Below are 22,855 nucleotides of genomic sequence, written 5' to 3'. Positions count from 1 at the left end.
TTAATTTGGGCTGTCAGTTTTACTGTCAGCTGTTATGATTATACAGGTACGTCACTGATAAGAGAGACTAAAAATGCATCCGTGCTAAGAACAAGGTGTTCTGTGCTATATGAACTTATATATGAAACAAAATATGATCAGTACTATGTAAAGATTAGCGAATACATGTGATTTTGTTATTCGAATAATTAGTAATTATAATTTAATTATTTAACTACTAAATAAGTAATATCCTAATTTCCATATTTAAATATTTTTACTAATTAGTAACTAATTACAACATAGTCCTTTCTCTTAATCTGTTTAGTACTAAAAATGACAACGAAAGAATAAAGAATAAAATGCCACCGGCTACTAAAATATCAATTTTGTAATACGTATTGTAATACTTTCGCAATTTCCTGTAAAAACTATACTTACTTTTATCGAAAATTGGTAATTTTTACTACATTAGTCGGGTGACGTTATTAGCCGGTTGAATAAAATTTGTAGTCGAGTGATTTGAAAATCAAATGAATAATATGAATGATTAGCTCAATCGAATAATTAGTATTCGGATTAGTAAAGTCACGCATCTCTAGTACTATGTCCCTTGAACAGAAAGAAAGAGAAAAGATACATAGGTATTCTTTGATACCGGTGAGATGGAAATATTCTTGTTTTTATTTATAGAAAAGTTTTTAATTGGATTTGTTCTTAGAAATAATAAAATAGGTGCAGATTTCTTTGTACTCATTTAGGTATCCACTTAAAATTTTTTAAGCCTGTATTTTGATTTGTACTTGGAAACATTTAAATTGATACAGCACAGAGAGTATAATTTAAAAATGTATCCTTGTAGCAATATTAATATTTACTAATTCACATGAAGATGAAATATCTACCGAGAAAATCGAGTTGTTCACAATATTACTTAAATCTAATTTTTTATTTATTTTTTGACTGAAGACATGTATTTAGCTACAGGTTCTAATTTATTTGGACAATGGCTTTTACTTGAACCTATAATTAGTCCATTTCAACGCGTAACTGGATTTAATGCAAAGGAAATACCTTTTGATATTACTTCAGTTGATTTGGTAAAAGTTAATTGGTCTTATAATATTTTTAAAACTGATAAAACAATCTGCATATCAGGGGCTTGGTATGGTAAAGAAAACCAGTATATTAGTGTTCTGTTACCTAAAGAGTGTGATGATTCAAAATTTAAAAACCTTATTGTTACCGGGAATGATTACAAGCTGATCTTAATTGATGGGACAAGTTTAACATTATGGGTGATTGATTTAGAGAATGAAAGTGATGTTAAGAAATTAAAATTCAATGAAACACCATTGGAAAGTAGTCCAAAAAAGGCTAGAAAAGGCTACAATATCAAGAAAGTTTTAACAACAAATGACCAATTTATTTGTTTAACTGAAGATGGTCTTGTATATTGTGGATTTCCTCCAAGTTTATTAGACACTAGTCATTATATGGGAGTCGTATGTGATATACAATGTGGTTATGAACATTTCATGCTGCTCACTGATACTGGTAGAGTGTATACTTGGGGCAATGGAAGGTTAGTATTTGAATATTAAAATTTTAATTTATCACTTTGTCAGGGTTTTGCTTATTATATCAATATTATGGTCAGAAGTGGCGCCAAGTGTAAATTATAATACTATTGCAATAAATTTAGTAATACATGTTTGTTAAGAGTCTAAAGAGATCTATAGACATATTAAAATATGAATCATATACCAATAATTATATGTAAACAATCAGCACATGTAGTTTTATATTCAGTGTTTATCATTTATATTAACACTTAATAGACGGGCCCATAGATTTATTTTTTTCCACTGAATAAAGGTGAATGTTTTACAGCAATTCACATGCTTAAAAAATACTAAATACTTAATAAATACTGTTAAGAAATATTATAAGAAATATAATTGTTATATTGTTAGGTGTTAAGTAGATACAATTTTTTTAAAATCATATATAAGAAGGAAGTATGAAATTCTACAGTAAAATATGTTATATTACATTTTACAGAAGGTTGCAGTTAGGCCATGGGGATTTGGAGAATTTGGATTTACCGACTGAAGTAGAAGCATTAGCTGGAATTAAGATAGTTAAAATTTCTGCTGGTGGTTGGCATTCATTAGCTCTCAGTGAATATGGAGACCTCTATGCATGGGGCTGGAATGATACTGGCCAGTTAGGCATAAAACATGATGTAAAGGAGAAAAAAAGTTTACAACCAGAAAATTTTAAAAACTATGCTTTGCCAATAGTCATAGATATTTATGATGATAAAAATCAACAGGTCAATTTAAATGTTACAAATATGGCATGTGGTTCTAGACATACAGCACTGCTACTTGAAGATAATACGGTGTGGACCACAGGAAATAATAAATATGGACAGTTAGGTTTTCCTACAGACATTTATGAAAATCTTTATCATTTTAAAAAATCCTATCAGTGTGACTGTAATGTAGATCTGATGTGTGGTCCGTGGACCACAGTGCTAAAATGTAAATAGTGTATTTTATGAAATACTCTAAAATTTTTTTCTACCAAGATATTGATTTGTGAATTTTAGAAAGGTACTTACTAAAGTATTGTAGAATATGTTATATTACATATTATTTGTTTTAAAATGTCATTTTTAAGTTAAATAAACCTTGTTTAAATAGTGGGGCCGATTCTAAAGTGCTATTTCTATAAATTTATCTCTTCGTCTAATATTTTAATATAATAATGTTGACTTTGGTCTGTTAGAAATTTAATTCATATTAGTCCTTGCAATAAAGATTTTGCTGTGATATTAAATTAATTTTAAAGATATGTTTAGAGAAGTGATACCTCAGATTCAAGGTCAATATTGCAATATATATGTATTGAAATGTAGATAAATAAATAAATATTTTATATTTATAATTAAAGACTGTTTTGATTTAGAAATTAATTCTATTTGTTTAACTACTTTTACTACTAAACTTAAAATATACAAAAATGCCATTATCTGTGTTGCAACTATAGAAACAACATCTGTACATGTGATAGTGTGTACATATTTAGCGCGTGAAAAGAGCATGTTTATATTGTATTTTATTGCAGAATATGGACTGAAGCTGTGATTATAAAAAACTATATAGTATTTATTGTACAATAAACGAATCTTTAGAAAACAACAAAGATGTACTTCAGATAACATACTTCCAATTGTTATGATATCAATATTTAATTAAATTTACACATATTTTGTAACTTATAGTTATTAATAAAAATATAAGCATAAATTTTTGTTAATCTATTGCAACAGTGAAATAAGTAGATGTCATGATATAAATCATTATATAACAGTATTTCATGTTCTCTTTATAGATCACTGCTACTATTTACCAGTAGAACTTTATTTTTAGTGAGTTTAAAATTACCAGGTATGCATGCATAACAACTTAGTTCTCAGTAATAGCAACGTATGATTGGTGCCATGGGTGTCACAGTATTGGAATTAACTAGTTATTGTCTTTAAACCTCGTAAATATTGTATCCTCTATCTTTTTCTGCCATTGTCGGTAGTTAAAGTGTAGACTGCATGGACACTATTATATTTTATGTAGTGTTTCGATGAGCAAGAATGAAAAGTCTACGTATAGAGAAAAAATCTCTTATTATCTTATTTAAAAATAACGCTCGTGTATATATGGCTGATTATTTCTTTTTTCTCTGTGGTCGTTTCGACAAACATTACGTAACAATTTTAATCTGTATTTTGCCTTATGTCAAAATTGTCATATGCGTAGAATTCATGTTTTTGTTTGGGATGTGAATTGAAATGTTTTGTAAACTATCTCGTAATTTATTGATTTTTGTCACCCACGATATATATTACGCATTACACTTGATGGTCATCGGGCTTCATAACTGAAGAGGTAAGGTGGATTTTTTAATAATTTGACTGGATATTTGTCATGATTACATAGATAGACCTATAATTAAACTTACGGCGCATTGCATTGATTTTTAGATTTTGCAAGGACAAAATGGAAGAAATCGCCAGGGAATACATTACTGTTGCGAGACAACTGTCATCTAGTGGCTGTTATAGCAAGGCCTTCGATTTGTATGTGTTATCATTCGATAAAAATCCGCGACTGAAAAATCTTTTTGAGCCAGAGTTTCGATCCATATTAATCAAACTAAACGAAGTGCTGGCCACAGCAAACAAAATTGAAGATATTTTTTCAAATTTCGGCCGTGCTATTGACGCATTTCCTAACAACGTACACCTGTTGAACGATATAGGCAAATACCTATATAAATTTGGGTTTTATGCAGAGGCTTGGTGCCATTTTCATAGAGCTTTAAAGTTGGATAATGGATTTGTGAATCCAGAAAAAAATCTTAATTCTGTTAAAAACCTGTTGATGGAACGTTGGCATTTCCGAATGCTGAATGATAAGACCCGGAATGATGCCTACCGTGATGCCATTCACGCAACTGCAGTTCCTTTCAGAGATTGCATTCTGGATATAGGTACAGGAACAGGTCTGTTAGCTATGTATGCATGCGAGTGTTCTCCTAGAACCATAACAGCATGTGATGGATCTGCTGTAATGACGAGCTTAGCGGAAGTAATCACACAAGAGAATTATCGACAAGAGATAATTATAATAAACAAGATGTCCACATCAATGAATTACCATGATGTTGGTGGACGTAGAACTCTAGTGGTCACTGAAATGTTTGATGCTGGTTTATTTGGAGAACATGTCTTACAAACATTGGCACATGCTCATGAATGTTTGATGTCGAATTCTGCTAAAGTGATACCAAACAAAGCTGAATTTTTTATTGCTCCTGTCAAATGTGATTATCTCAACAGGAGATATCAATTGTGCTCCACTACCAAGAGTATTCTGAATATTCCACATTATACTGTTCATATTCTAACCTTTGATGAGACATATGATTGTGAAGATGTTCACCTTTATCGAGATATAAAATACATGGCGGAACCTCTCTCCCTTCTTAAAGTGAACTTCAATGATTATCAAGATGTCTATACAACATTGAATAGGAATGACCCTTACACACTTCAGTTTAAAGTTAAGGAAGATGGTGAAATCAATGCTGTAATTGGTTGGTTCAACCTGTATCTGACTGACAACATAACTATCACTACAGACCCTAGATCTGATAAAAGAGCAAATGCATGGCAACAAGCTGTGTTCTTTGATAACATACCAAAAACAGTGACACAAGGGGAACTAGTGGATTTCCATTTTCTGTTGAACAGAGGTAAACTTACAATGTTGCCAAACTGGAACAGTGAAGTTTTAAGAATCTCTCCTGAAACTCTTAGATATCTCAATGACACAGAGTTTGTAAACATGATAAAAGGTTCCATTGCCATGACATGTATCTACTTGGGGCAGATTGCTGACATATCTTTAACTAATATTGTTGATTTGTGCCCTTTCCCATTATTTGGCTTGCTGATGCTGAGGCGTGGTGCTCAATCATTGATATGTTGTGCCAAAACTGATGTAGACAGAGTATTTTTTGAGACAGTATTTGAAGCTAATAATGTACCATTATCGAAACTGCATATCTTGGTTGGAGATGAATGGGGCCAAGAAGTATTCAGAGATGAGAAGTACCATGCTATATTTTGTAACATATTTGACTTGTGGGGTGATGTAGAGCTCCGTAATATGGAAATTGCTCAGCACTTGAAGCAGTCACACCTTCTGCAGGGTGGGCTGTTTATGCCGTCGAATGTGAAGGTCATGGGTCAGCTCATCAATAGTCACTGGCTGGATATAAACAATAGAGTATATGATGAGAATGTAAGCAACTTTAAGATGGCAAAACATGTCAACAAATATCAAGTGTCACAGAATTTCTGTATTGATTTCTCTCATTTGGAATATACACCTTTATCAGAGCCAGTTGTGCTGGGTGTATGCAGCACTGATACAAGATCACATGTGGTGAATGTGCCGGTGGTAAACAATGGCTACTTGAATGCCATCCTTTGCTGGTACAGCTTAGAGTTGATGGAACACCTTGGAGAAATTTCAACTAATCGTAAAAACAGCTTCATTGATGGTACAGTGTTCCTGATAAGTCCAAAGGTGCCAATGATTAGTGGTAAGTTTGCGACTGTGTTGCATTGTGTTGATCCTGATGGCTCATTTAAATTGATGATTGATGTTGACACCACTTAAATATTTGTTGACAAGCATTTGGTAAATGTTGGCACTATGGCATCATGTTTGTTATTTTTTTATGAATTTTATACAAAGTATTTTTAAACTGTTTGAAGTTATTAAAAAAAAAAATTGAATCTAAAATAAATGTTCTGTTTTTTCGATATTCGAAATTGTATATTTTTATAAGTAAATAAGGATCAATTCAGAGTAAGAGATGGCAATACCTAGAACTGTATATATGTACAATCAAAGTCTCATAGCTTCATGCAGAAGGCTGCGGCTTGAGAACGTCGGAAGTTCGTACAGTTTATCTTGGTATTGCTACAGCAGAAGCCAGGGTCATTTTATTCAGTTTCATTTAACAAGTGTTCGTTCCTGCTCGTCATCTCTATGTGAATTGACCCTGACATTATATCTTTTATATATTTTGGTTACTATACTTTTGTATGTATTGTAATTACATTAAATTACATACAAGTATAACTTAAATGTAATGTATTCATTCAAATTAACTGTGTTGCGCATATTAACTATGAATAAAGTCACAGGGTGTTGATGAAGCCTATTTATTAATTGAATTTATTGTATTTAGATATAAGTACATGTTCGTATAAGAAATTTTTATGTACAGTCACATACAATAATATATTCTGAACATTGTTGTACATGTCGTTTCTATGTCATAATAATATTATCAGAAATGTCAAAGACGCAACTCTCTGCCATTTTGTTTTGAAGGTTTAAAATTTTTAAACTGTGTATTTATTAATTGTTCTGTGGTAAAACTAAATGGTTAACATCAATAACATATTATTGTACTTGACTGTACTTGTCTATGTCAGTGTTATCACGAGTGTTAACAGTTATTTGTAAACTCATAAGCTAACGGTCAAATTGTCATTTACTCTACTTAAGAATCAACTGGACTAACTACTACTATCCAAAAACAAAAGAAAATTGAAACATATATCTACTTATCACTAATGTCACATGCAACAGAATGGTGAATTTAGACAATTCATAATCACCACTCATTATTTGTAGCACATTTAAATAAAATAGCCACTTTATATGAATCATAAGAATTTTTCCCACGAACAAATTATTTCAAATTGGCAAGAGAACAACACGGCGGTAAATCCCCGCAAATAATATAATAATCATCAAAACCTTTACAAACTTCGTCATAGTCGTAGAATACTGACGAATTTTTGTTTGTAATATTTGTCAGATCCGTCAATATTCTACGACTATGACGATTTATCAGAAATTAGGGTAAATATCGCGTAACATGTGCGATAGAATCAGTCGAGTTTTTGTGCTATCTGTGCCTACATTTTCAATAGATTGGATTATACGAAATGAATTATGGTATGATTTGTTTAAAGTGGCCATTTTAATATCTACTATTTAAACTAATTAAATGTATCTGTGTCTTGAAATTTAAAATATTTGTTAGGTGAACACCACGTTTACTGTAGGATTTATAAAAATACGTATACACGTTCCAGGCCAAATATTATTCAAATAATCTATGTGTGCCATTTGAATCTAAAATGTATTCTCAGGTGCTGTTATATGGCGGAAGCCTCTTTTGATCGGTCTGTATTGTATTATGTGTAGGTCTACGTGTATAATCGTTATTAATGTAAAATAGAATATTTCCTACAATGTTATTGCTCAATTTAATTTTGTTATAATAATTAAATGACGTTATTTTCTGTCACATTATCAATGTCAGTCAATATACATCAAGTTTCAGTTTCCTCATTAGATGCTTATTACATTATTAAATTATATAGGATCATACGTAGATACATTTATTTATTTATTTATAAAGCTTTTAACGTATTCTGAATGTTATTATAAAAGTTATATATGTAGAGGGTCACAGTGAAAGATAATATTCTTTAAAACAACAATATATATATATAATACGTATAGATACAAGACGAGACAACCATTTGAATAGAAACAAAAACCGTATAGAAAAATAATATCAACATATATATGTGGCCAGAATTAAATTTACATCATGGCCACAAAGAAGTTTCAATAATATAAATCTTATATGACTCAGGAATATTTATTTTTTGAAAAACGTACAGCTGAATTACAGTCAATACATAATTAAATTATATATATATATATATATATATATATATATATATATATATATATTAGTTATTATTTTTGCAAAAGAAAATGACATTGTTACTCCACCTGTGTATTGATGTACACTGGCGGGATACCAATCGGCATCTGTCGGTAGAGTCGTTATCGCTAGCGAGTTCATGAGATAGCGATGTTTACTGTCTTGTTCTTTCTTATGTGAAGAGATTCTATCGATGGATTTATCTGCCACTTGTCTTAACATATACATTCATATCTTTTACACAGTGCATCTATATTTTTGGGCTCTCTTTTCTTTCATTACTCACGTTATTACATCTGATCCTTATTATGTATATTTGATAATGTAATATGCTTCTATTCAATTAAATATACCAGTTTAGATTGGGTAAAGTAGAATTAGAAATATTATAAACACCACTGATGTAAAATGGTCAAATATGTGTAGATATATTAAAATTGTGCAGTTTAAAATAGCCATTTTAGCTATTCATAATAGGATGCTGAATCGATTCATATTTGCAATTCATAGAATTGGCAATTTTCTAAGAAATATCGATAAAGAAAATTCTGTATTGCCATATGAGCAGATACAGCTTGCGGATTTTCGTAGTATTTTATTATATTTTAGGAATCTATCATGAAACACCATAGTTATTATTTTATAACCTCTATGCACGCATGAGGGATTCACGGCATATATTATCGTCCATAGTGTTGCTCATGTAGTCATGTACCTACATCCTGACGACGATTGTAACTTTACATCGGTGGGTCGTAGGCTTGTTTGTCATTGCTGTTAGTTTAAAAAAAAATATAGTTAATGTTTTATGTGTGTGATTATTGTATTTGTATAAGACCTTATCAGAGTCACAAAACACCATAGCACGGAAGGCCTATAACAATGGGATAGTCCGTCCGAGACGATTCACTTTGCCTGCGCCCTTTGAGTATATACCGAAGCATCTATTGCGCTCCGACGCTTTAACACGTGGCGCGGACCGCGTCTCGCCTAATATTGGACTCGATTGGTCGGGATCCTCACATGTTAGCTCAGATTTTAAAATAAGAATTACAAACATTGATTATTAACCTGTTAAGTATTAATCAGAATAGTGAATTTGACAGTATTATTACCGTCTTAAATTATTGCTATAAAATATGTGGCATGAGGCTGTGAATCTGTATCAGGACCAAGATTGTTTTCTCTTATGTTTCATATGATACGGCTGACACAATTTTTAGAGACCGGTCGTATCTTCACACATGACTACTTCGCATTTATTGACATTTATATTGCATAATATATAAGTGAGTGTTACCTGTGAGTAGATTAATATAATAACAAAGATGTGCTGTTTAAACGTATTATGTAGCGTTATTTTTATATTTGTAAGTAGCAAAATTCTTTTAATCATCAAGTAGATTTACAATTGTCTCCATTGTCAAGACTTGAGCTCGAACCCATGGCCTGAATCTCGAGACAGGGAGACCCCGGGCAGCAGACCCTCTCTCAGACGCGTCATATAGACCAATTATAAAACAACCAGTTGCATACGTGGGTGTACGAACTATGACCTTCGTCTACGGTAAGACGCATATACATTCCTGTAACGTCAAAGAATAACGCGAACTAATGTTGCAAGATAAATTCACAAGGAATTCGCCAAAAATTGTACACTAAATAGCCTCCAATCGTCAAAAATTATTTTCGAAATAGTCAAAACGGCGATCGGTCATTAAACGGGGGAAAGTCGCCTAATCTAGCAATGTCTACGCGGATCGTTCTCACGACCTTCTAATTTGAAGCTAGGCTGTGGGATCCGAGCTCTCGTATTCTATCTACAAATTGTACATTTTATTTGCAGTTTATTTATAATTTTTTCTATATAACCGTTACCATTACCTGTAGTAAAAATACAAAACTCCGCTTGTTCGGAAATATCAAACACTATTAAATGATCACAATTCACTTTAGAATGAGAATATAAATGTTAAATGTGATTAACGTTTCAATGTCTCAATGTGAACAAGTAGTGAATTTGATGTGATATTTTTGAAAAATGATATTGAAATAAAGTATCTACTTTTGAATGTCAAAATTGGAATTTTATTTAACCTATGAATTAACCCGTAAAACAATTATAATTGAATACTTTACTGAACTAGGTGTTATCTTGTGGAAGTCCATATCACTGATTATTTTGTTTAATTCCGCTACCATTAGTATGTGTGTGGCTGCCAACATTCGAAAATTGACCACTACTATTATGACCAGAAGTTCCACAACATTCCATATTAGCCATCAACTTCCGATTGCCATTTTGTTCATTTTTTAATCAGCAATCTAATAATTTGACTAAAGATACCGCAAAATACGTGTCGCAAAACGTGCGTGAACAAAACAGCAGTCGGTAATTGATGGCTCATAAAGAAGGTTGTGGAACTTCTGGTACTAATAGTGGTGGTCAATCTTCGAGTGTTGGCAGTCACACGCATACTAATGGTAGCAGAACTAAACAAAATAATTCTAATTAAATAATCGATTACAACCGATATGAAACTAAAATATTCAATAAGTGAAAATAGGGTGGCTAGTGTGAGTTGTACTAACATTTATGTATAAAATGTTAGCTTTCATGATTACGCATTGACCTATTTAAGATTTATTTCCAGGGAGGCTTTTTTTAATGCATCATAATGTACCTAATGACAGCTCCGCCTGCGCTAACTGTATACGGTGGCGGGGCACTAGTGAGGGATGATTGGTGGCCATGAAGTCTGGTCAGTTAGGCCATCGTGACGAATACATCTGGAATTCAGCACGATGGTATCCAGGGGGAATCATCGTGGAGGACGATCTGATAGGGTATATTGCTAGCAATGGGACTGATAGTTCGCATTTCTAACAATCCCTTCACCCTTCCAGAAAAGGCTTGGCTCCTTAAAAAATAAATGTTTATACACCCTCCGACATGTCTGCTTATTGCTGAAAGCTGTGGAACTTTAATAAGAAGCGGTCCTTACCACACCTTACCTCACCCTTCGGGTTGCTGGTATCAATATCTTAGGTGGCTGATATCATAAGGAAGTTTCTGATGAGCTGTATTCTTCTCTTTTATTTTCCTTATTGATAAATACGTACGTACGTATCTATTATAAACTTATAAAAACAGTAGGTTACAAAAAAAAATCAAAATCGATCAGGAATTGGCGAAGTTCTTTGGAAATAATCGATAGTTTATATATATTTGTTCATTTTTTTGTCTCTTTAGCTCTGCTCACCAATACTCGGATCGATTCTTGGGCAACATTTCATTCTAAGCCTAAAATAAAAATTTCATCTTTATGCTTATTGGGGTCAATATGAACTAAATTCAAAACAAAATAAATATAAAATTAGTTTATAATGCTACATAAAACAATTATTTCGCGAAGCTATCAAAATAAATTATGGGATAAATTTATAGAAATAATGCATCAGAATTGAGCCACCTGTTAGTGTAATAAGTAATTTGAGATAAATACGCATTAAAGGCCGCTGCTGGAAGGGATTGATTACACACACAGGGAGAGGGGGGAAAATAGGACGAAAAAAGAGAATGGGAAAGGGGGATAAGGAAAGGGATGTCGTGAAACGGAAGGGAACTTCACCCATGCCCGTGCCCAAATCCTTGGAGGGGCGACCGTCCGGAGGATTATGTAACCCGCTACGTCGATAAAATATGTATGGAAATCGGAGTTTCCGAAACAATCCACTAGAGGCGGCAAATGTAAACAGAACCATAATGTATGTAAAACTTTTGTGTAACTCACGATGAGAAAGATATTGAGACATGGTATGCGTATACCATATTTCATAGCGATCGGTTAATCTGGTGTTATAAGGTAAACAAACTCTTACATTTAAAATATTAGTAAGGATAAATTTCACAGGTATTATTTAGATATATCTGTCATCTGTAAAGTACATAATCGCCATATGAAGTTAATTAGGTACGCTAACTGTATACCGCGCTTTTGCTTGTATAAATTATATTAAAAATTATCCTATTCTAAATTACAAATGAGCACCCTTATATTTTTTTTTATATTTGATATATTTAGTAAACAAGTATAAATATTAATTTTTGAAAAAAATATATGCAATAAAACAATTTATACCAATATTAGTTATTTGTTCGGTTTCGCACTTCTATTCTGATAAAAGCTATGCCCAGATTGTTCATTAAATATACTAAGTATAAAAAAACATCTTCCTTGGGTAGAAATTTATCTATGGAGCATATATAAAAAAAAAAAAAACAAATGTACCACAAATGGTTTTATTGACAAGCACGAGCCATGTAAAAAAGTATCGGCCGCCATATGGGGATCCAGCCCGGCGGCGTTGACACTTCCTCCACGTGGGTGCGAGACGAGGGCTTCAGGAGACAAGAAAGACCGGCTACTAAGGTGTTATCATCAGCCGGCTGTACGGATCTTGTTTCCATATTGCAGGAGCTTAGTCGAACAGACCAAAGCCCATGTCGTCGTCGCTCTCGGACTCCTCTTTTTCTTCCTTCTTCTCCTCCTTCTTGGCGTCGCCAGCAGGAGCGGCGGCAGCCGGAGCAGCGGCAGCCGCAGCGGCTGCGAACTTGCTCGGGTCCTGGGGGTAATATGTAAAGGTGAAGTAAAACTAGGTTTGCAGGTATACAAGTGAATATTCACTCTTTCCTTATGCTTTCATTTTGATAGAGTTAATTCAAGGACAATCATTTGATTTTATTTATTGTATAACACGGCTTTTTTTAATGTAAAATAATAGTGAAATATGATGTAATTAGAAAGGTATGTTGCACTAGAGTAGAATGCAAAATGTTTGCAAAATTTTAATAAAAATTCCCGATCTATCCATGCAGTATGTATTACTAGGCAAGCTCACTGCATATCTATGTGGTAAATCTATTAAGAGGGAGACTTTGTACAAAAGTTGATTGCTTGGGTACCGCTGTCCCATTCGTGTTTCAACCGTGAAGCAGTTGTGTTTGCTTGGCTGTGTTTCGGATTGAAAGGTGGGATGTGGTGTGAATTTACTGGGTACAGAGGAATAACACCTGAGTCCTCAGGAATGGCAACACATGGGGGGTATCATGGGAGAAACAGTATACTCTGTTATGTCCATGGTACTGCTCATGTCTATAGGGGACTGTTACCACTTTCCATCAGGTGGGTTGTTTGCCATTCTAAGTTGTATAAAAAAAAAATACTAGAAATTCTAGAGAATAATGACACAAAATAGTCTAAATTAAATTATAACATTTGTGTGTTATAGTTGTAATTTTAGAAACTGTACATAATGTACAGTTAAAAAAATGAAAGTACCTTGATGTACTCCTTGATAGTGGTGGCTTCCTTGAAGTCCACTTCTGTGACAGCCGCGAGGGCCAGCAGATTCTTGAATCCGTTGGCGATGGAATGCGGCGCGGATGCAACCGTCGGGTAGCCGATGGACAGCGACAGCGCGGCCACGTTAGCCACACCCTCTTGGAACTTGGCGCGTAGGTCCTCTGGCTTGATGTCCAGGATGGCAGGTGCGAAGATGGTTCCAGAGTCATACACCTGTATTATACAATTAATTCTACGTTTAAATTTTATTTTTCTTTGCCTACTCTGTAAGGTAATATCTGTAGAGAAGAAGACAATTGTCGCATGTGAATTTACAATAATACAAAATGTAAACTATCTTATAAAAACAACAATGCTCTTTATTTCCCAAAGGCAAATTATCAGAATGCATAGATAATGCAAACTGTACTCAACGCTTTGGGGATAACACTAGAATAAACGTACAATGAGATGCAAAAACCGAAAAAAAAAAAGTTTAGTTTTAATAATAGTATGATAAAAACTATTTTGAGTTGTTCTCAAGGCACGTGGAAGGAAACAGGGGAGGCCTACGGTAAAAAGGCGACTAAAATTTAAATAAGTATGATGTATGAAATGTTAATTATGTTGGGAGTTGAATAAATGACTATTTTATTTATTTTATGTTAAAAAGTAAATTGTAATTTGGCACTATTAAATTGATCAATAGGTAAAGCGAACTAAGCATGATCCTCTCATAGCTGCAAGTGATATTTTTAATATTTTTTGTGTTCTTAAAATTATTTACAAATCTTTGTGTGAACTTATCCTAAAACTATACCAATTAAGTAACAATATATATACCTGTTTGACCACAAGACCATACGAGAATGGTGAAATGTTCAACATATTCAGCAGGGTGGCTTCAGAAGCGCCCACCTTGTCACCAGGTTTCAGGATGTGGACATCGTTGATAATTTCAATAGTACCTGCACAAAATCAATTCATTAGATATGGCAGCAGACAATATTCAAAGGAACTGGTGTTTGATGATCAAATTTATCGGTTACCTAGTACCCTTATGCAAAACAAGTTTCTGGTTATTTAAGGCTATAAAGCATTGTGTAATATATCTAGTGGATTATAATAGATTGAAAAAATAAAAGTAAACATTTTTTGAAAAATGTATTTTCAAAATGCCAATGCAATATCCACTTTGGACCAATCACATTAGGATAAATTTGAAAAATTCACTGTAGTCTGAAAGCGAAGCCAGGGGACTAATATTACACCCCCTGGTATTAGAACAGACATGGATATTGTAAAATGTCTTAATTTTAAAGTGAATTAAAACAAACACCAAATAAATGTGTAATTGATGTATGAATCCGGTTTTGTAGAGTATTTATATAATTAAGCTTTTAGATAGGGAGAGTAGCAATACTTAAGAAGGCACAATACAGTTATATTAAGGATTAATTTTTCTAAATATATAAAACTAGAGATCAAGCCCAGATTTACACAGGTAGATAGAATTATTGGAAATATTAAATAGCATATGTATCTAAATGATAATGTAGGTTTCTATACATGAAAGAATTTTTAAAATTAATCGAGTAGTTTTTGAGTTTCACCATTACAATCAAATTTGGTAAAGATTTGATATAAGCAGTATATAAGAAAGTTTATATTAATTTAGATTTAAAAATATAATTTACCCTTAGAAATCTTGGTAGGGATAGAGAGAGCCTGGAAGAAGGAGGTCTTCTCAGGGCCAAGACCGGTGTTGTGTGCGGGGATGACGACCGAGAGGGGTGCGATAGCACCGGGACGGGCTGGTGCGCGGACTTTGTTCTCCAACAGCTTGTCACGCACCTACAATAACACAAATCATAATACCTCTGGACAAATGATACAACAGCATCTAGTTCTATATTTTTTGTAAATGTGTACATATTGTAAAACATCCAGACCAATAACAAATATACAATCATTAAAGTTGGCTAGACTAGGAAAAAAAAAATGGCTAGACAGATCTGAAGTGAATATAAAAAATGTAAAAAATCTATTATAATCATACATAATTGTATAATATTAGCATACGTATTGCCCTCTATATTACAGGGATTTTACAAAAGGATATGAACAAACTTTTTAGGAAAGTAATTAAAGTATTCAGCTAATAACAGATTTAGTTAGTGAGGAGTATCCAATTTACAGAGATTCAATTAAAATGGCTAGACTACGGAGTATATTACTTGTTAATATATAGGATTATTATTATTTTATCTAGATCATAAAAGTATATAAATACATAAAAATAAATAAAAGCATTTGGAGTTCCACCTATCCTAATGGGAGACAGGTATGACCCATATGCATTTATGTATATCAAGATCAGTGAATATTCTCTCCATCAATAATATCTAATCATTATTTTACAATATTATCCTTATAGATTTTATAAATGTAAAAGTTTAGAAAGTTGTTAGCTAATGGAATTTAGTATAGTTCAGTACACAAAAAATAATTTTTTTTATTGCTACCAGCTATTTCTTTCTGAATTCAAACAGGCAATATTGCAGGGTATAATTAGAATTAGCTACTAACATCAACAAGGTCTCCACGGGTGAACACAAAGCCAACATTGCCCTTGATATGGGGCAACAACTTCTCCAGAGCCGGATTAGTCTCCAGATGGTCCTTGATGGCTTTGCGCATCATGGTGTTCTTGCCCATCATTACAATACTGTGACCTCGGAGCGAGATGCGGATCTGCTGCATTTGCTGTGAGCCCACATTGTCTGCTCCCACAATGAAACATTTTGGGTACTCGTCCAAAAGTTGCTGAAAAAAACAATGGTAATATTATACTTTCTCTTATTAACAAATCAGAAGTTAACATGAGAATTATTTATTTGTATCTTTAAAAGGCCGGCGTAATATTCATAAACAGGAAAACAACACCAGGATAAATTTAAAGAATTAATTTTGTCTGAAAGCGAAGCCAAAGGGTCAACGTCATGACCCTTGGTATTAGAACAGACGAAATGAAATGACTAGAAAATAAATAATACAAAAAGCAAAAGTTCTTCGATGTACATTTAATATAAATAACTATCTTCTCAAGAAAATTAGTCCTGCTAGCTCACATGTTAGGAATTTTGATCAGGAAAAACATTGAGGTTAACACTGAATGTTTTATGTTATACTCACAATAAGTTTGGTGAAGTAGTTGGTTTTCCAGGTGGCCTTGTCCTCCCTAACCATCTTGACGTGTGAAAGGGACTTCTACGAAATTTAAGGACTGAAAACAAAATTTTATGATGGATATAATTTTAAATAAATATATTAATAGACAAAAATAAGGGTGATATATTAATGATAAGATATAAGATCATTAAAATGTTGTATTAATGATTCAATTTATGTAGTGATATTTGAAAGAATTTATGATTATATTACTCACCAAGACTCAACACACATAATACGTGTGCGGGATCAAATTCAAAATGGCTGATCCCGTACCGGTATTCAGTGTTGCCAATATTCGATAATAAAAAGTTACACGAGACAGCACATATAACATTTTAATCCTAAAAGTAATACTTTCTGACAAATATTAAAAAACGCAAGTTTATTGATATTTGAGCATTCAATAATCAACTGCTTTCATTTATTCAAATATCAATATTTCACACTTTATCAATGCAAATCATATTAAAGGCTGGCAACGTAATTCTTCCACTACAAAATATTGTGAGATTATGTATTATCAAGTAAGTTATTTTAGTTAGTGTCTATAAAAGCACCTTTTCAACAACTTTATTATAAACTAGCTGTAGCCCGCGACTTCGTCCGCGTTTCCGTCGTTTTTCGTAAAATAAGTAGCCTATGTCCTTCCTCACGGTTCAGTGGTTTTGATATAACAGACACATTTCCCTTCACTGCTCTGCTCTTATTGATCATAGCGTAATGAAAAGTATACTATAACCTGCTCAGGAGTATGAAGAATAATTGTACCAAATTTCGTTAAAATCTGTCAAGTATTTTTTGTTTCTATAATGAACATATAGACAGACAGACAGACAAAAATTTTACTGATTGCATTTTTGGCATCAGTATCTATCACTAATCACCCCCTGATAGTTATTTTAGAAATATATTTCATGTACAGAATTGTCCTCTCTACATATTTATTATAAGTATAGATTTTTATTTAAATAATTTCCTATAAACATAAAAACTGTATCAATAAATATCTTTATGCTTGATAAATATTATTATAGACAAATATTTGAAAATAATATATAGCCTATATTAGTTGCTGATAATATATCTTTCTGTAAATGAAAGAATTTTAAAAACCGGTTAAGTGATTGAGTTTTTCTATTGAATTTCATTATAAAACGTAACGCAAAAGTAACATATTATGTACCATAGTCACTGGTAACATTGCTTATGTCACAACAAATGTCAAATTTGTCAAAATGTCTAATAGTGGTTTTTTGTTTCGCTATTTGATGGATCTGGAATCAGACCGCCTTATGAATTTATTTCAACAATATATAAATAAAAATAAAAAAAATTGTCGAAAAAATAAAAATAAAATTTTAGGGGTGGGTCACCCTTATCATTGAGGGGTATAAAAAGTAGATGTTGGCCGATTCTCAGACCTATATGCACACAAAAATTCATAAAAATCGGTAAAGCCGTTTCGGAGGAGTTTGGTAACAAACACCGTGACACGAGAATTTTATATATTAGATAAATTAAGGTATTATGGAGCATCCACAAACTTATAACAATGAAGAAGATAAAGATATATTTATCTAACAAAGTATGTTTGTATTAGCATAGAATTTATCATTGACTTCTACACTAAGCTGAGCCATCGTGCTGAATTTCAGATCTATTCATAACGATGGGCTTATTTTTTCATTATCTACCTATTATCTCTCACTGGTGCCCCGCCGGCGTATACCGTTATCGCAGGCGGGGTTACCATTCCATTATAAAAAATCCTTTCATACTCTAATAGTGTAATGGTCTTACTAAGTGGCTTCCATCTCTAATATGTAAAAGGCAATAAATACAACAATGTATAATATATTTATGCAAATGAAACAAAGTTTGAAATATAACCCTATTTCATGTCATCATGTTTGGTTAACGTAATAATTTAGTAAAAATTGTAAATAAAAATAGTATTTTTTTCAAAGACACGTAACTATCTACTTCAAGGATTGGATTGATGTAGATTAATTGTATGGACGAATAACAATTGATTGACTGACTGATAAAACTGACTTTTTAGTCCTGAATAGTCAGAGTTGGCCAAATATTAATACCATTGCAAAAATAAAAAAAAAAAAATATTAATAGCTTTCTCAATATTTATTTTATTTTCTTTTAATTTATTTCTCTGATTTGTGACGTTAATATCCCACTAAATATTAAGTTTGTTATCATTTTATTATTGTACAATAGAGTGCAAATCGTTAGAAGTGTAAGTGGTCAGTACCGAAAATGTCGTTATTTCGCAAACCGAAGAAGATACAGCGGCGTGTGTTTTGTGCTGACGATGATGATGAGGTAGAGGCTGACCCAGAGCCGCCACCGCCGCCGATTATCAGCTATGAAAAGAAGGAGAACAAGTCAAGCAAGAAGATCACGTCACTTCTTAGCTTCGTTGACGAAGGTGAGAGATATGGACCTAATTATTTAAAAATAAAGATATGTGGTATTGTTTTCGCCATTAATTTCTCTTCTGATATGATTAAGATGTAATACAATAGAGGAATACATCATGTAACATTCATGTAAAAAAAAATATTTCATCATCCTTTGAAATTTTGTTCAACCCAATAAAATAATCAAATATTACATAGTATCATTCTGGAAAAGCAAATTATCTGGTAGTATAAGAAAAACATAAAACAGAGTGTAGCTATATATCATGGTTGATTATGTATTGATTTTTTTTTATACAACTTAGAATGGCAAACAAGCTGACGGCCCACCTGATGGAAAGTGGTAACCGTCGCCTATAGACATGAGCAGTACCATGGACATAACAGAGTATACTGTTTCGTCCGTGATACCCCCCATGCGTTGCCATTCCTGAGGACTCAGGTGTTATTCCTCCGTACCCAGTAAATTCACACCATATCCTACCCTTCAAACTGAAACACAGCCATGCAAACAACTGCTTCACGGTTGAAACACGAATAGGACAGAGCAATCGACTTTTGTACAAACTCATCCTCTGCTGAAATGTGGTTAATCTGAAATGGTGTGATGTTGATAATCAATATGTTATTTAGCTTCAAGCTGAATTTATAATCAGTTATGGTGGTATACTGATTATTGAATGATTTTCAGAGGAGGATGGTGAAGTATTCAAAGTGAAGAAGTCATCCCAGAGCAAGAGACTTGCTAAACTCAGGGAGAAGGAGAAACGGCGGGCCCCTGAGGGTGATAGTAATAAAAATGACAATAACGTTACCGAGGTAATGGAATGCATGGACATATTTCAACGATTATGAAAATTTATATTTATTAACATTAATAGATAATAAATAATTTAATTTTTTATTCAATAAGATGTATTAGTCCTTAATATGTATAAAACAATTGTAAATAAAAGTATATATATATAGAATACACTCATTTTTCAAACAGATTGTACTAATTGCAGAAATAGGTGTTAATAAATGTTAAAGAAGGGGAATAGCTGATTTCTTTAATATATTAATATATATTTTATATATATAGAAAATTTTACTTTGTGCATATTTATTTTTGCATGAAGAATTTGTTTTTTGAGTCGCTTATATATAACCTGAAGGCTGCTCTATCCATGTGATCTTACATAAAAAAATTAGTAGTCTTATATTAAATCACATTGTACATGTCCTGTATTTTTACTAACATACATACATAACAGCAATAGACTATGTGAAACTTATGGGAATATGGCTAAAGCATTTATTTCACACAGGACAAGCCAAACCACACCGAGAATGAACCAAAACAGAAGCCGAAACGGAAAGTAACGCTAGAAGGGCTGATACTGTCCGGGCGAGAAGCTCTGGCTGCTGACGGGGCGGGGGATGTGTCAGATGACAGTGTAGCAGAGGAAGAGGAAGACAGTAGGGGATTCCACCAGTACCGGCCGGAGTCGGTGAGGGCGGCGCTGGCGGTGGCGCCCGGACACATACCCGACGCGGCGCTCATCCACGCGGCTCGCAAGACCCGACAGCAGGTATGAGAGGTGAGGGACTAGCGCTGGCTGTCACCCGTCTTGTTGAAGATTATTCACTCTCGTCCTTGGTAAACTAATTTGTATTGGAGAAACAGTTGTTCGGAAGATATGTTTTGTTTAGTACAGTTGGAGAGTCACTGAACAGTGTAGGTTTTGGTTCTTGATCTGTGAATGTATATTCCTACAATAATAGGATTCTGTATCTAAGTTTTTTAAATTTCTTCTTATTTGAACAAAAGGATGCCCATCAAAAATGTAGACTAGGGAATCTTTCTCGTCTTATACATCATTTGTCATGTTTTTCACTTATAGGTAGACTTGCTTGCTTAATTTAATATTATAAAATTTTTGCAACTTGACTTCTTGCAGGTCCATAGTTGTAGTTTCATATAAACAATTTTAAGCTTAAGTCTGTTGGTAAAATTTTGTTTAAAGGAAGTTAAAATTCTGCATTGTTATGCTACTTACGAGCTGTTAATTTTTTATGTTCGATAAACTTATGAACAAGTTTCAAACAAATGTTTAATTTCAGTTCAGTGTTCGGTAGTTGGAAAATAGAGAATAGTGTTGGCATATTTGATTGTAGTGGATTTTGTTTTTATTCCACATTTGTGTTGTTTTTCGGTCAATATAATAATAAACAGGTGGGTGTTTTTCTTGGAATATCCAATAAAATAGGTGCTTGGTGAAACCTGAGAAAATTGATGTAGATTTATGAAGATATTGTTGTGCTGAAATTCAATAACATCAGAAAAATATCCATGTACCCATCCAGTGTTTTAAAGAAGAGAAAACCTTTGCTTCAAACAGCATGGTGTCAGCTTCTGCTATGGGAGTTATGGTACAAATCATACAATAGAAACTTTTTGAGTCTTAAAAACAGTTTGTATCAATTACTTTTTAAAATGTCAAGAAATATGGGAATGAAACTTTATAAAGAAGTTGCTGATGTTGTGATACATATGTATATGCCATAATACAATCTCATCAGTAACTTAAACATAAATTTGTGTAATATATACCTACCTCATAACCGAATTGCTTCCCCAAACATACACGTCTCAAAGTGTTTCGTGAACTAAACAGTTTACTGACATTTACTTTGGTTGAAATGATGGATTCTGCATCTAAAAATATATTGTCTTAATCTATTAATGTTTTTTAATCTATAATCTTAACTATGTATAGAAATATTACTATTTTTGAAATTAGAAATAAGTTTCTTATTAGGTTTTTGATTTAAAACAAAATATTTTTCTGTAGCTTTTGGAAATAGATGATGATTTGATTTAAATGAAAATATGAATGTAAATTTGCTAAAAGAGTTAGTGTTTCATCATTTTTGAAAAGCGAACATCACACGCGAGCGGAGCTTTAGGCAAAAGCTAGTTATTAATCAAGTCATATAGTTGAACACAGTATACTGTTTACAGGCCCGCGAGTTAGGTGACTTCGTGCCCCTGCAGACGGAGTCCGCGCCGGGCTCCAGGCTGGTCCGTGACGACGGCTCCGGCGACGATGACGACGACGAGGGCCGCCTCCATGTCAGAGGACTCGAATTGCCAAGTGACAAGCCTAAACGTAAGTAGGACAGTCGGCTAATAGAGAAATATGATTAACTACTGCCCTCCCCGGCTTCACACGGGTAGTAGAGCAATATATTTATAGAAATTTTATTATTAAACTATTTATTAATTAATTTTACAATATGAATATAAACAATTATAAACTACAGAATATATTAAATAACTATATAATACTAATAACAATTACGATATGGATAGATACACACCAATACTTGAATAATGCATAAAAATAATAGTAATAAGGAAATACGTACCTATCGTGATACAATTTTAATGACTGGATAATATTGTAACAGATCCTTAGA

At 32.9% G+C, this 22,855-nt stretch overlaps 4 protein-coding genes across 4 annotated transcripts in view; 3 read left to right on the top strand and 1 right to left on the bottom strand.

The window, feature by feature from the left end:
• The first annotated feature begins 573 nt into the window (after positions 1–573).
• On the top strand, positions 574–2,939 carry LOC113522776 (uncharacterized). The gene is made up of 2 exons (XM_026908585.3): positions 574–1,564; positions 2,044–2,939. Exons 1-2 carry the CDS (start codon positions 951–953, stop codon positions 2,534–2,536), a joined length of 1,107 nt encoding a protein of 368 aa, XP_026764386.2. The 5' UTR covers positions 574–950; the 3' UTR covers positions 2,537–2,939.
• An 832-nt stretch (positions 2,940–3,771) lies between these two features.
• Positions 3,772–10,453, top strand: LOC113522764 (protein arginine N-methyltransferase 9-like). The gene is made up of 2 exons (XM_026908572.3): positions 3,772–3,932; positions 4,028–10,453. Exon 2 carries the CDS (start codon positions 4,044–4,046, stop codon positions 6,231–6,233), a length of 2,190 nt encoding a protein of 729 aa, XP_026764373.2. The 5' UTR covers positions 3,772–3,932; positions 4,028–4,043; the 3' UTR covers positions 6,234–10,453.
• Positions 10,454–12,662: 2,209 nt separating this feature from the next.
• On the bottom strand, positions 12,663–17,320 carry LOC113522585 (60S acidic ribosomal protein P0). The gene is made up of 7 exons (XM_026908319.3): positions 17,167–17,320; positions 16,914–17,004; positions 16,308–16,544; positions 15,416–15,572; positions 14,562–14,686; positions 13,716–13,952; positions 12,663–12,999 (listed from the first exon to the last, which is right to left on the bottom strand). The coding sequence occupies exons 2-7, from the start codon at positions 16,965–16,967 to the stop codon at positions 12,856–12,858; spliced, it is 954 nt and encodes a 317-aa protein (XP_026764120.1). The 5' UTR covers positions 16,968–17,004; positions 17,167–17,320; the 3' UTR covers positions 12,663–12,855.
• A 1,662-nt stretch (positions 17,321–18,982) lies between these two features.
• Positions 18,983–22,855, top strand: part of LOC113523076 (PAX3- and PAX7-binding protein 1) — a 34,452-nt gene continuing 30,579 nt past the window's right edge. Inside the window, exons 1-4 of the mRNA XM_052897942.1 lie at positions 18,983–19,398; positions 20,082–20,209; positions 20,701–20,964; positions 22,398–22,545. Of these exons, the coding sequence (XP_052753902.1) occupies positions 19,227–19,398; positions 20,082–20,209; positions 20,701–20,964; positions 22,398–22,545 (712 nt within the window). The 5' untranslated portion in view covers positions 18,983–19,226. The remainder of the gene's footprint in view (positions 19,399–20,081; positions 20,210–20,700; positions 20,965–22,397; positions 22,546–22,855) is intronic.

Source organism: Galleria mellonella, unplaced genomic scaffold (assembly GCF_026898425.1).
Source record: "Galleria mellonella isolate WM207_F2 unplaced genomic scaffold, CSIRO_AGI_GalMel_v1 utg38, whole genome shotgun sequence".
NCBI classification, from domain to species: domain Eukaryota; kingdom Metazoa; phylum Arthropoda; class Insecta; order Lepidoptera; family Pyralidae; genus Galleria; species Galleria mellonella.
Note: the sequence above shows the minus strand (reverse complement) of the source record. Positions and strands in the feature narration are given on the sequence as shown.